Below are 12,949 nucleotides of genomic sequence, written 5' to 3' on the forward strand. Positions count from 1 at the left end.
TTTAAGTATCATATCCAGAATCTGAAGGGTTTGGAGAGAAGTTGCATAATGGACTTGCCCCTTTCCTCAATGGGCAGGTAATGTATACAAAAGAACCCATACCCGAATTATAGCATTTTTATTTTCCAATACTATACAAAAAATAGACTGTGTATATCTTAGCAGATCCAGAAATAGTCCAAATTAAATATGTTTTTTTCTATTTCAAATTATTCTAAGTTGCTAAGGTGATAATCCAGTTTTGAGCTCTACTCTCTTCCACTGACTACTTGGCTCTCATAAGCATAAGAATTCTTGCCCTATTTCCCACAAACTCCATAAATTGACATATCTTTTTGTAAGAAGGGGATATTTTCTTCTACACTTGAGCCCTTACATCTGTGAGATTTCCTAAGTATCTAAGATTTCACACTCTTGCTATTTTCTTAGTGTCAAACACAAGAGGAACCAGGAACTGTTTCTGGCATTTCTACTAATTACTGTGTTTCTCATTCCTTAAATATCTGTGAATTCATAATATTGAATCTGCCACAAAAACCATTTTGAATATTTCTAAATTCATGTTTTTTTCTAAATCCATCCTCACTCTTTTTAATACTTCTTTCAAGGGGCAGAGTACTTTACAGTAGATTACTTTTTTGTTTCTTAGATTAAGTATAGGTAGATGTCTAGAAAAGTGATTCTCCAGTATTTTCTTTCACAGCCACCCCAATACCCACCTTCATCCACTCACCCCACTTGCCACCCCCATTTCTATCACTTTTCCCTTTTTGGGCAGAAAAGAGACTTGAGGGTATTTCACTCAACTAAAGAAATTGCCACTTTACTCCATTTTGCCTTGTTGAAAAGTTAGTAGCAGGGCAGGATGCTCAAGAAACAATGTGATCAAAAGAATATGTTTGAATTTTAAAAAGTAGACTAGTTAGTAGAAAAAATAATTTAACAGTTATGTTGAGTAAGCACAATATTTCTATAGAAAGACAGACTTACAGATCCACTCCTCTGAGACAATGCTTCAACAACCTGTGCCTTAAAGCCCTTATTTAGAATATGTTAATATGATACCATTAAGCAATAATTTAAGGATGGTAAAAAAAAAAAATTTTTTTTTTTAAGCATAGACTCCAGTTGATTCTGTAATACAACAAGCTGTTTCCAGACCACTGGTCTCATAATAAATATTGAGACCTAATACTACTGATAGACAGAATTTATTAAGCTTTTCACATGTGATAGCACATAGTTTTAATTGCATCCAAAGTACTAACAAAAACTCTAGCAATCAAGAATGGCAGCATGTTATAACAATCAACACTTGTGGCTTTTAAAATTTGGTTTTCATAAGATAATTTATACTGAAGTAAATCTAGCCATGCTTTTAAAAAATGCTTTAGGTTACTCCAAGCTTGGCAGTTAACATTTGGCATAAACAATAATAAAACAATCACAACTTAATAAATAACAAATACAACACTGTAGGCCATAATCATGTACAGTATAAGGAAAAGGTGGTAGTGTTGAGTAAGTAGTTATTAGAATAGAATACCTTGGCCTGTATGCAAATATGTCTAGACACTGATTCACTCAGCCCTGACACTCAGTTTTCAAAGTAGAGGACAGGTTCTACAGTATCATTTTACAATTTCCAACACATTGAAAACAAGTAGAAAATGATGAGTTGATTTTTATTAATGCATTACATCCTCAAGAGTTATCACCAACCCCTCAGTATAAAAAATTTTCAAGTTATATTAGTCATATAACTTGGTGTGCTTATTTTAAATAGTGCTAAATGGATTAAACAAAGACAACAATGGTTCCCCTAATGTGATTGATATTGTCATTTTTACCAGCTTCTGGATCTAAACTTTCAGGCTTTTGAACTGAACATTGATGAGAGTGTTCATAGTTCAACCTACTGATCACACAGTATGCTTGATTCAGAATGTTATTTTGTAGAAATTAAAATTTTAACCTGGTGAAAAATAGTTGATATAAGTGGTATAATGAACAATACACTGAAATGGTTACTGTCACAAACGGAGATAAATAATGATATAGGAGGTTCCACTCTCAAGTCACCTAGAAGTTTGATTACATATTGTTACTTACAAAACTATAATAAATTGGACGCACAGCTGTTTACTTCAGTCTGGTGTCTTCAACCAAAATATGTGCCTTATACCAAAACAATGCTTATTCCAAAATATTTTTTGTAGCTGGTAGTTCTTCCCTTGGAGATAAAGAAAATACACCCAAACTTTTAATTACCAGGATTCAGAATATTTAAGAGAACAATTTTAGTTACGAATCAAATATACAGAGATTCAAAGAGGGGGAACAAAAGGAAATATTATAGAAGACAAAGGTCAAACTGGCATTCCAGATCTGAAGCAATTTTGTAAAGCAGGAAAACAACTATGACAATCTGTAGCTTCTTAGATCATTCTAGTGAATGTCCCCATTTACTATAAGTGTTTTTATAATGGTGTTTCCTAAATAAAGGAACATAAATGTACACTAAAAGGTGTTTCCCAAGAATAGAGGTGAAGATATTTTCATTTTGTTTAACCCACAAACTATTTGGTCAAAGGAATATGTAAAGCTAAATAAAAGCACATCTGGTAGAAATTCATGGCAATGCATGTTGACAAGATGTGCTCGGACCTTGCTTGCAGCATCTGGCAGTGGGTAGCAGAACAAAGGTAGGAATCTCACAGGCTCTCCTGTGTCTGTTCTGGAAGAGGCTCCGTGGTGGTGGCACTAGCATTTGCAGCCGAATTCAAAACTTCTCCAAAATCACCACCAGCAGGCTTGGTTCCCCCTACTTTAGACTTAAAAAAAAGTTCAAAAAAGGGAAAGACATTATGAAACATAAAACTAGCTGATTCTGCATAAAGTAACTCTAATTTACTTTCAAGAACAAATACATCAGCAACCTTATAGCTCAGTGATTATGATACATGTATGGAATTTAGTATTGTTGCAATGTTCAGTGTGGTTTTACAGTAAAACTCATGCATTCTCCCTGCTGAAATATTCAGATTGGTAAATTCTACCCCTTCTCCTTTCCCCTGCTCCTTGTTCTTCACAGGGAAGTCTGTCTCGAAAACTCTGTAAGGTCTATTATTCTAAAGTACCTAGTGAACTGTCTTTACACTTGCATAACATTTTGTATTCCATCGAATTGCTCATTTAGCTACACTCATTCAAGAAATATTGAATACAACATGGGAAAGAAATATATGGTTTTTTCTCAGTTACAGTATAAGCTTTCTAACCCTTTACTACTTAAAGTGTGGTTCAAGGACCTACAGACTCAACATTACCTGGGAGCTTATTAGAAATGCAGGATCTCAGATATCCTTTCTACCGCACCCAACTCCAGCTACAGAATTGAAATCAACACTTGAACAAAATCCCTGAGTCGTTCATGTGCACATTATAGTTTGTGAAGCACTACTCCAACCTATCTGGCCTGAAATTTTGCCAATAAGCATTTATTTCAATATATCTGCCTTGCATTTGTATAATACATTTTCAAAACCCTTACACATGTCACTTTATCCTTTTCAATGCTAATCTGTATATGCTCTCTCACTGTTACACTGTCCAACAGGATAGCTAACAGTAAGAAAACAGTCAGTGACCATGGATGCGAGAAGCTCATAGTGGGTTTGAACTTGACCTTGCTCTTAGCTCAATCTTAACTGAGTGGTCAGAGACCCCTTATTTTCACTCTCATTCTTTTTGATCTACCATCCAAATTATTTTTTGAAATGTGAATACTGTGTGTTCATTGTTTATTAAATTTATTAAAACACATTCCTTAATTATAGTATCAAATCTCCTTGCAGTTCAACATGTCTAAAACTGAACTCCTTCCCCCCACAACTAGCCCCTTCTCTATTCTTTTTTAAGACTTTATATGGCAATAGCACCTACCTAGCTGCCCCAGACTGACACCTGGGGTTGTCCTTGATTCTTATCCAACTTGTTCTACATCCAATCAATCTTTTTTTTTTCCCCTGTCATTTCTCACTTCTAAATAGCTCTAGACTTGGTCCCACTGCACTAACTTAATTCACTCTCCATCATCTTTGGCTTGGAGTACAACTCCATCCTTCCATCTAATCTGCCTGTCTCCAATCGTTCTCCCCTTTGATGTGCAGGGCAGCCACTGATCTCTCTAACATTTACAGAATAATGCACCACTTGGGTTGTTTAAAACCCTTCAATGGCTTCCCATTGCCCCAAGTTCAAACTGCAATATGGCCTACACATCTCTCTAGCTTCACCTCCTGCTCAATATCCTACAGCACAGTGAAGTTCTTGGTGGTCCTCAAAAGGGCCCTCAAACTTCAAACATTCCCTTCAACCTAAAATCCTCAATGGACATTACTGAGTCCTCTAAGAGGTCTTCTCTGACCTTCCCTTCCACCAAGCCAGGTGAACTTTCTGCTACTTGTCCTCATCGCACCCTCAGCTTTTCACGTCAGAACCCTTACCTCACTTTAGTTTCATTGGCCATTTAATTGTCTAGACATCTTGCAGAAGGGGTCCATGTCTCTCTTGCTCACTGTGGTAACTCTGGTGCCTAATACTGATTGACTGGCACATGACAAATGCTCAGTAATCACAGATGAATGAATCAACCCAAAATCTAAATGGACCTCATGTTTAATGAAATATAAATGTAATTTAACAAAATTATATCCCCAGCATGTAATTTTACAGCTTCTTTAGGATACTTGGGGTATCTGTTTAATACACTATGCTTTTTTTTTTTTTTTTTTTGAGACAGGGTCTGGCTCTGTCACCCAGGCTGGAGTGCAGTGGCATAATCACTGCTCACTCTGCCTCCCGGGCTCAAGCGATCTTCCTACCTCAGCCTCCCGAGTAGGTGGGATTACAGGTGTATGCCAACACATCAGCTAATTTTTCTATCGTTTTTGGTAGAGACAGGGTTTTGCCATGTTTCCCAGGCTGGTCTCAAATTCCTGGACTCAAGTGATCTGCCTGCCTTGGCCTCACAAAGTGCTGGAATTACAGGTGTGAGCCACTGCGCCCAGCCAACATATTGTATGTTTTTAAATTACACTTTTTAATCTGAATGGTGCCTAGTCATATTTTAAAGCAGATTTCATTACAATTTATAGAATCTAAATATATTCAGGAGAGTATATAGTGAATGACCTGGAAGTTTCTCCTCATGTCCAATGTCAAAAACACATAAGATTCCTGGTTTTCCAGTGTACCATTTCAAAAACTAACGCTTGGGGCAGATTTCAAGGAAAGGCTATAACAGTCCTAACAATATTGAGAACTGAATTTTAGTAATCCTTGACTTCCTGCAACTACAGTTTGCTTTCAAATATATGACTTGTCACTAAGAAAAATAAAGCAGGTCTCTTGAAATGACATAGAAGAATGACTCTTATATATATTTTTACTCATCAGATGCATATTGAGCAATGTGCCAAGAACTGTTCTAAGCCTTTGAGAAGTATCAGTGACCAAAAAGAACAGGTCCCTGCATTTATGGCTCACAAAGCATCCTGCTAGTGAGGGCTGAATGAATAAGCTGTAGGACTGTGTGTACAGTATAACTCCTCTTCTGAAAAAACATTCATATGTCTGCATACAAACAGAAAAGGTGTGTACTAATGTTTGTATGTTCAAGAAAAAAACGATCCAAACATCACACACCAAGGCCTGTCGGGGGGGTGGGGTGATAGAGGAGGGATAGCATTAGGAGAAATACCTAATGTAGATGATAGGTTGATGGGTGCAGTAAACCACCGTGGCACGTGTATACCTACGTAACAAACCTGCACATTCTGCACATGTATCCCAGAACTTAAAAGTATAATAAAAAAATTAAATTAAAAAAATGATCCAGATCACCGTAGACTGTTTTATTTCAATAAATGTACCCTGCTTTTAAAGATGCATTTCGTGACTCAAAGTTCTGAAAGACTAAACTGAATATTAGTTTTTAAACTGACTGATATAAAAACATTTAAGATACTAGTTTTAATCCTTAAAATATATCCCCTATAATTATCAGAGTTAGGAAGTAATGAAAATATGGGTTTTATACAAACTCTGTAGAGAGGGTCGAGGAATAGATGGGAACTAGACAACTTTTGAGGTTGCTTGTGATCCTAAGAGTTGATGATTTTATAGCTTTGAATATAATCTCAAAGATAATATAATTTACAAATCAATAAAGCTCATTATTATGGGGAAATGTTCACCTCCACTAAAATCAAAGAAATCAAAAAATAAAAACAGTGAATCATAAATGATCATCATGGCATCATTATAATAATAAAAATGTCTAACAATTGAGGACTAAACAAATAATATCCATTATAAGGTAATACAGGCCAGGCGTGGTGGCTCACACCTGTAATCCCAGAACTTTAGGAGGCCGAGGAGGGCGGATCATGAGGTCAGGAGATCGAGACCATCCTGGCTAACACAGTGAAACCCCATCTCTACTAAAAATATAAAAAATTAGCCGGGTGTAGTGGCATGTGCCTGTAGTCCCAGCTACTCGGGAGGCTGAGGCAGGAGAATTGCTTGAGCCCAGGAAGTGGAGGTTGCAGTGAGCCAAGATCATGCCACTGCACTCCAGCCCGGGCAACAGAGCGAGACTCCATCTCAAAAAAAAAAAAGTAATATACAAGCAGCCATTGCACATAATATTGAAAGAGAATACTTACTGATACAGGAAAATGATTATGATGTATGGCTACTTCTTTTTTAAAGCATAACAGCATAACAGTACATACATATATCACTGTCTGAGTGGTAGGACCAATTTTTTGTTTTCTTTCTTGTGCTTCCTATATTCTTGTTAATTGTTGACAAGAAAGTCATATTAAATTTTGTCCACCTACAAAGGTACTTGAAATGAATAAAGCAAAAAGCAGCACAAATTTCTAATGTGCCGTTTCTTTGTAAATTGTACATTTCCTTTCAGCATGTGGCATGCTGCCACGCTGCAGCATACACTAAAAAGATATTGAGTACATAACACCTTAAATGTCCACTAGTAACATAAGGAGTAAAGTTCTTTACATTCTTTAGATATTTTTAGAAAGAAATATTAATGTCAATGATTTTCCCACAGCAAAGTTAATTAAGACACCAGGCAATGTATCAAAAAGACCCTGGTCATCTCTCTACTTGCCTTTAAGTTTTCGACCTTTTCTTCAAATGATTTAAAAGTTGGGGAGTTTCTATGGAGAGAAAAGAAAAACAAATAGTAAATACAAATACTGAAAAAAAAATCCAACTAGTTTGAAAATATCATTGATTCCTCTTCAACATTATTCTCAATTGGCAAAAGAACAGATATAATTATCTGTATCATATATGTGCAGGTACATACAAGTATTTATAATGTAAGATTCTCAATTTCTGATCTAATATTTTAAGAGTATGCATTTGATTCCATGAATAGGGCCAGTCTCAGACATAAGTAATATAGATATGGTCAAGTACGTGTGTGGGGAGAGGTAACGAAGCCAGATAAAATAGCAATTCTGTCACCTCCCCAACCAACTTGTCATGGTACAAGAAAATGCCACCATTAGATCAGTTTAATTTTGGTTAAGGTACTATGCTCTAAAATCCCTATTTTGATTCACATCTTCCCTGGCAGAATTTCTACATGAACACACGTCACCCAAGTGGGACAAGCTTATGAGGTTCAATATCAGGGAGCAGCATAATAGACAGGGAAAGCAGGGACCAAAAAGAAGGGGGAGAAGCATAGAAACGGCTTTGCCTACTTCACAACTCTGTCCCAAAGGATGAGGAGAGCACGCTGAGCCTGCAGGACATTCATTCATCCATGTTACATTCACATCTCTCCATATTAATTAAGGAGGATCATAGCGCCTTTGTCTCTCACAAAGGCGCTTTGGAAACAGGGTTTCCAATGCTGTTATCCTATCCAACTGACCTTGAATATCCTTCCTACTACCAAGATGAAAAATGCAAAGAAGGGAAAGGGTTTCTTCCTTCCCACGGTGGTGATGGCAGAACAGTTAAGCCAACAGCTCTCAAAGTGTGGGCCCCAGACCAGCTGCTGCTGCAGCTATCAGGAAGTCGTGAGCAATGCCAATTTTCACCCCAACTCTACAGGATCAGAGGCTCTAGAGGTGGGGCCCAGCAAGCAGGGGTTTCACAAGCACTGCAAGTGATTTTGATGGACGCTTAAGTTTAAGCCAAGCACAGATTGTTAAAAATCCTCTACCTCTCTAGAGAGGTTAGGTGAGGTAATATCACTTGCAAGTGCTAATGAAAGCAGATAGTAGAATTAAATCATAGTTGGCTCCAGATGTCACAGTGGGATGGGGGAAGTGAAAATAGGAAGGATGAAGAAAAGGAGAATGTAACTAAAGCGAATGCAGACAGAGGTGGCGGGACAAAAGAAGGTTTGTTAACAAGTAATGCTCACTTTGTGAACAGATTTCAGACAGGAAACAAAGGTTTTACAAAATAAAATAGAAATAATTTTTTTAAAAACAAAATCAAAACATTTAACGGATCTCTTGCACCCATCCCAACATCAGAGGAAGTGTAGCTGAAAATTGATAGAGTGTTAAACACACAGCTTGTTTCAACGGCAATTCTAGTTCCCTAATTCAGAACAGTTCAAGTTAAACATCTAAATAAAGAAAAATAAAGCATAAGACCAACTACATTTCACAACAATATACTTTACCTCATAGCAGGCATGCTAATTGAATGCTGAATGGAACGTATACTAAGAGGCAGCATTAAAAAGAGATAGAAATAAGGTTAGTATAGTGGTGCTTCGACATTATTAAAAGCCGACAAAACTTAGCTTCCCAGGAGCTTTATTCTTTTGGCGCCATGAAGAATTACCTACTTTTTGAGGTGGAGGGGATCAAAGTTATTCCAACATAATTTACTTTTATTCAGGAGCCAATTAATTCCCAGGAGTTACTAGAGCTAACAATACCACCTCGCATTTTTATAGCACTTTGAAAACTAAAGTGCTTTCACCTGGAGCTGTAAGGCATATAGGCGTTAAATGAGTTACCCTAGGTCACAGCAGAATCAAGAATAGAACTTGGGTCTAATTCAATGTTTATCGCCTCCCCTCAAAAATGAAGCATGCACACACACACATACACACATACACACACAAGCAAGGCCAGGGAAGGGCTCCTAGAAAGACAAGGAGGCAACTGCCCACTCAAGGACAATGCAGTTCACTGACCACTCAGGTTCAAGGTTATCTACTCTTAGCCATCTCCCATAAAGACCACCTCACGAGATGAGAGTGCCTTCATTCCTAGGCTCGTAAAATGATTATATTCTGCTAATATTGTTACTATGCTTATAATAGTTTGACCACTGGCACGACTTTGGTAAATAAACTTTCCTTTGGGTAAAGTGTATAGGTTCAAGGTATTAATTCTCAGTTATATTTAAACATTTTGTGTGCTTATGATTTCCTTTTCTTAAAGACTCATTTGGTACAAATGATAACGTGTCTTCAATGTAGGTCCTCAAATCTAATTTTGCATTAATATCTGATAACATGGAGAATGACTGTGATATATGTCAAATATGCTGGCAATCTGTGTAATATATCTCTCATATTCTCCACTGCACCACTGGTGTATAATGTTAAGAGTTTCATTGAATATTATTTTAAGTATTACAAAAGGCAGCTTGCTTCTTAATCTATGCATCTTTGGGGTTTTTGAAGAAGAAATTTAATTCTTTGATGTAAAAAGGAACTGTTAAAAAAGTTGGAAACTCTGCACCTGTGTATATATATTTTTTAGCAATAAAGCAGCATGGGCTGAGAATGCAAAACAAAACGAAACAAAACAAAATCATCAATGAAATATTTAAACATCTCTGTACTTGATGTCTTACATAACAGGAAAAGATACATGTAACTCAGTATTCTCTCTATCCTACAATGGTGGTCAATACCTAGGGTATAAGACTATAATAATCTATTCTGGGAGGAATTTGATAATTCTTTCCCTACTTTGGATCTATCGAAGTGTGTTGGTCCCAGTCTCTAAATTTACAACACCAGAACTCTTAAGTATCACCTGTTCTTCCTCAGACCCTTCTGCTGAAGCTGCCTGGAATAGTCACATTGCCACAAACCACCTTCTACCATAACTGATATGATAGGTGGATCAGTGGAGCACCACCCACCACCGCTAACCTCCCAGAGGCCTACAAATTATTTGGAATGTATGAAAAATGAAGGAGTGAAGACAGTTAAGACTCTTATCCTAGCATATTGTAATTAGGACACTAAGCTGCTGGACACTTAGATGTTGAAGAGGATCTGGTGGGACCAGGTGAAAGCTGACAGAACGCAGAGGAAACCAGTTCCCAAAGAAAGAATCGAATGTAAGCACAGAGAGAGGCAGAGCAAATGAGGTCAGGAGAGGTGATCATGCAGGGAATCCGGCAGGATGGGAGAGGAATAGGTTTCTTGGTTTCTATAACAGAAGCTACTTCAATTTCCCAGTTGATGGAGCTGGTTTGGGTGGAGCCTGGCCTTGCTTCCTTTTCTCCTCTTGAATTACAAAAAAACTTTGTATTTGTGCAACACATTCTTCTTTTTAGGTGAGCTAGAAGTTACATAGCTTTCTGTTCCTAATAATGAAAACTCTTCATTAGGACATTCATTTTGGCAGAAATTGCTGAAAAAGAAGGTGAATAATGGCCAAATATGTGATAAATTCCTTGTCCAGGGACCCACACATTGAAGTTGGTAGTATCAACAAAATGTGGAAACAGGTAGATAAGTAAGTGCAAATTTCAGAATTTCACAGCTAATTCTAGTCACTGTCCCTAAGAACCCATGTAAAATATCACTTCCTCCAGCAGTGGATCGGTTGGGCTCTATACCACTTTACCTAGCACATACCTACTAAATATGTTTCAGTGGTAATATATAAGGAAAGGCAAGGAAGTGACTAGACTGTTTATTTTGTGAAAGAAATCACTGAAATGAATTTGGTGTTGAGCACTTTTCTGTATGCATTATATCCCACTTGAAGATAAATATACCCATTAAACAGAATAAAATCAGTTAATAGAGTCAAAGTCAAGGTCTCTCTGCTTTTACGGTAGCTATTTTAGTAGGAAGAAAAGGAGCACACATCAGCTTCAATTCTATCTGGTTGCTGGATCCTCCCCATAATCCATAGTTAGCTGAAATTCAATTTTGTTGGTAACTAGTCATAATCTAACTATAGGGTGGCTGTTCTTTCATTTCTGACTTCTCTATGGCAAGTTACACAAAGCTTCAACTTGCTCATCATTTTCAGTTTCATTCAAGCTTAAATGTAATATGGAAACCTTCAAAAGTAAAAAGTCATGTTGCTGCGGGACCAGAATCATCTCTAATAGATAGGTTGTAAGAATTGGTTACCATCTGTAAGGCACATTTTGTTAAAAATGTTGCATCTTATTTGTAACCTTCAAATACATTAACCTGTAATCAAACTAGGAATGCAAACCTGGGCTCCTCAAAATGCTGAAAAAAAATCAGGATAATCTGATTCTCACTAAGTACTTTTCAATCTCACACTGCATTTACTCTTACTTTGAAAAAGTCATTTTTTTAAAACAGCTGAATTGATTTTTTAAAAAATATTCCTTGTTTCTAACAGTTATCTGATGCTTTCCTCCTTAATAATAATAAGAGAGGAGGGGGTAGAGGGAGGAGAAGGAAGGAAGTAGCAGCAGTGGGAGGAGGAGAAGGAAAAGTTAATGGCTAACATGTTGGAATGCTTACTATATACCGTGTATGCTTTTCACAGCTATCAATGTAATATTATTCCACTTTGCCCTCACACAATCTTTTGATGCTGGTGATCACAGCAGCTATTGTTCAAAGTGCTGGACAGTGCCCAGAGAGGCACTGTCTTAAACCACCACTGCTCTGGGGAGGCCCAGGAGGACAATGCAGGGTCCAGGACTAGGCATGCTCGGTTCCAGTCCTGACGATCAGCCACTTACACCTGCTGTACAACCTTGGGGAAGTCACTAAATCTCTCTGTAATATCAGTTTCCTCATCTGTAATATCAAAAACAACAGCATCTGCTTCTGAGGTACTATTGTCTCGCTGGGCTTATAAATGTTAATTGTTATTATAACACATTCTTTAATTGAAACATGAATTAGCATCTACTGTGTATTATACTTTCACATATGCATAGAAAATACGCAAACAGGAGGGGAAATATAAGCATATCACGTTGAAGCTTTCAAATTTCACGTTGAAGCTTTCAAATTTCAGCATTATTTTGGTTTTTAGCTCCACCCCTATCGTCTACAGCAATGCCTGGCACATAGTTAGCACTCAATAAATACTTTTGAGTGAAAGAATGAATGAATAAATGAATAAACAATTTTGATAACTAAAAGTGGGAATATGGGCACGAAACATAGAAAAGTTCATTAAAGTGTTTCAAATTCTAATCAAAAGATATTCTTTTTCTGACATGAAGAAAGAGATCACTTCTTTTCGCATTAAGTGGTGGAAGTTTTCAGCAAAAGGGAATTGTCTAGCAGGACTTTAATGAGCCCAAAACAAATAAATATCTACAGGGGCATATGAAGAAACACACATTTAAAAAGGAGAAATTTTCTTTGGAAATAAAGGCAAAATTAATTAGCACTTCCTCTTAAATATACCAAAAATATTAGACAAATGTGTCTACTGAATAGTATAGTATGCTTTTAATAACACTAAAATTTTATGTTTAACCCTGGCACTGACTGCAATGAGAAGGTTCTTTTAAAGGGTCCCTCAAAATGCTAAAGGCATGAGTCAATACTTTCACATAGGCATAGAAAATATGCAAACAGGAGGGGAAATATAAGCATATCACCCGAGGGAAAAGAAGGCTGCCCCAG

General features: G+C 37.0%; 1 protein-coding gene across 6 annotated transcripts in view; it reads right to left on the reverse strand.

Moving 5' to 3' along the window:
* The window catches only part of TPD52 (tumor protein D52), a 381,723-nt gene that overhangs the window by 238,986 nt on the left and 129,788 nt on the right, over positions 1 to 12,949 (reverse strand). For 4 of the 6 annotated variants that reach the window (XM_054498023.2, XM_063668930.1, XM_063668929.1 and 1 more), the window contains 3 exons: positions 8,744 to 8,785; positions 7,202 to 7,250; positions 1,193 to 2,834 (listed from right to left, as the gene is read on the reverse strand). In XM_054498023.2, the coding sequence (XP_054353998.1) occupies positions 2,715 to 2,834; positions 7,202 to 7,250; positions 8,744 to 8,785 (211 nt within the window). In that variant the 3' untranslated portion in view covers positions 1,193 to 2,714. Of the gene's footprint in view, positions 2,835 to 7,201; positions 7,251 to 8,743; positions 8,786 to 12,949 lie in introns of those variants that run through there. The other 2 variants (XM_054498025.2, XM_054498022.2) reach the window with 1 other exon arrangement.

Source organism: Pongo pygmaeus, chromosome 7, assembly GCF_028885625.2.
Source record: "Pongo pygmaeus isolate AG05252 chromosome 7, NHGRI_mPonPyg2-v2.0_pri, whole genome shotgun sequence".
Taxonomy (NCBI): Eukaryota; Metazoa; Chordata; class Mammalia; order Primates; family Hominidae; genus Pongo; species Pongo pygmaeus.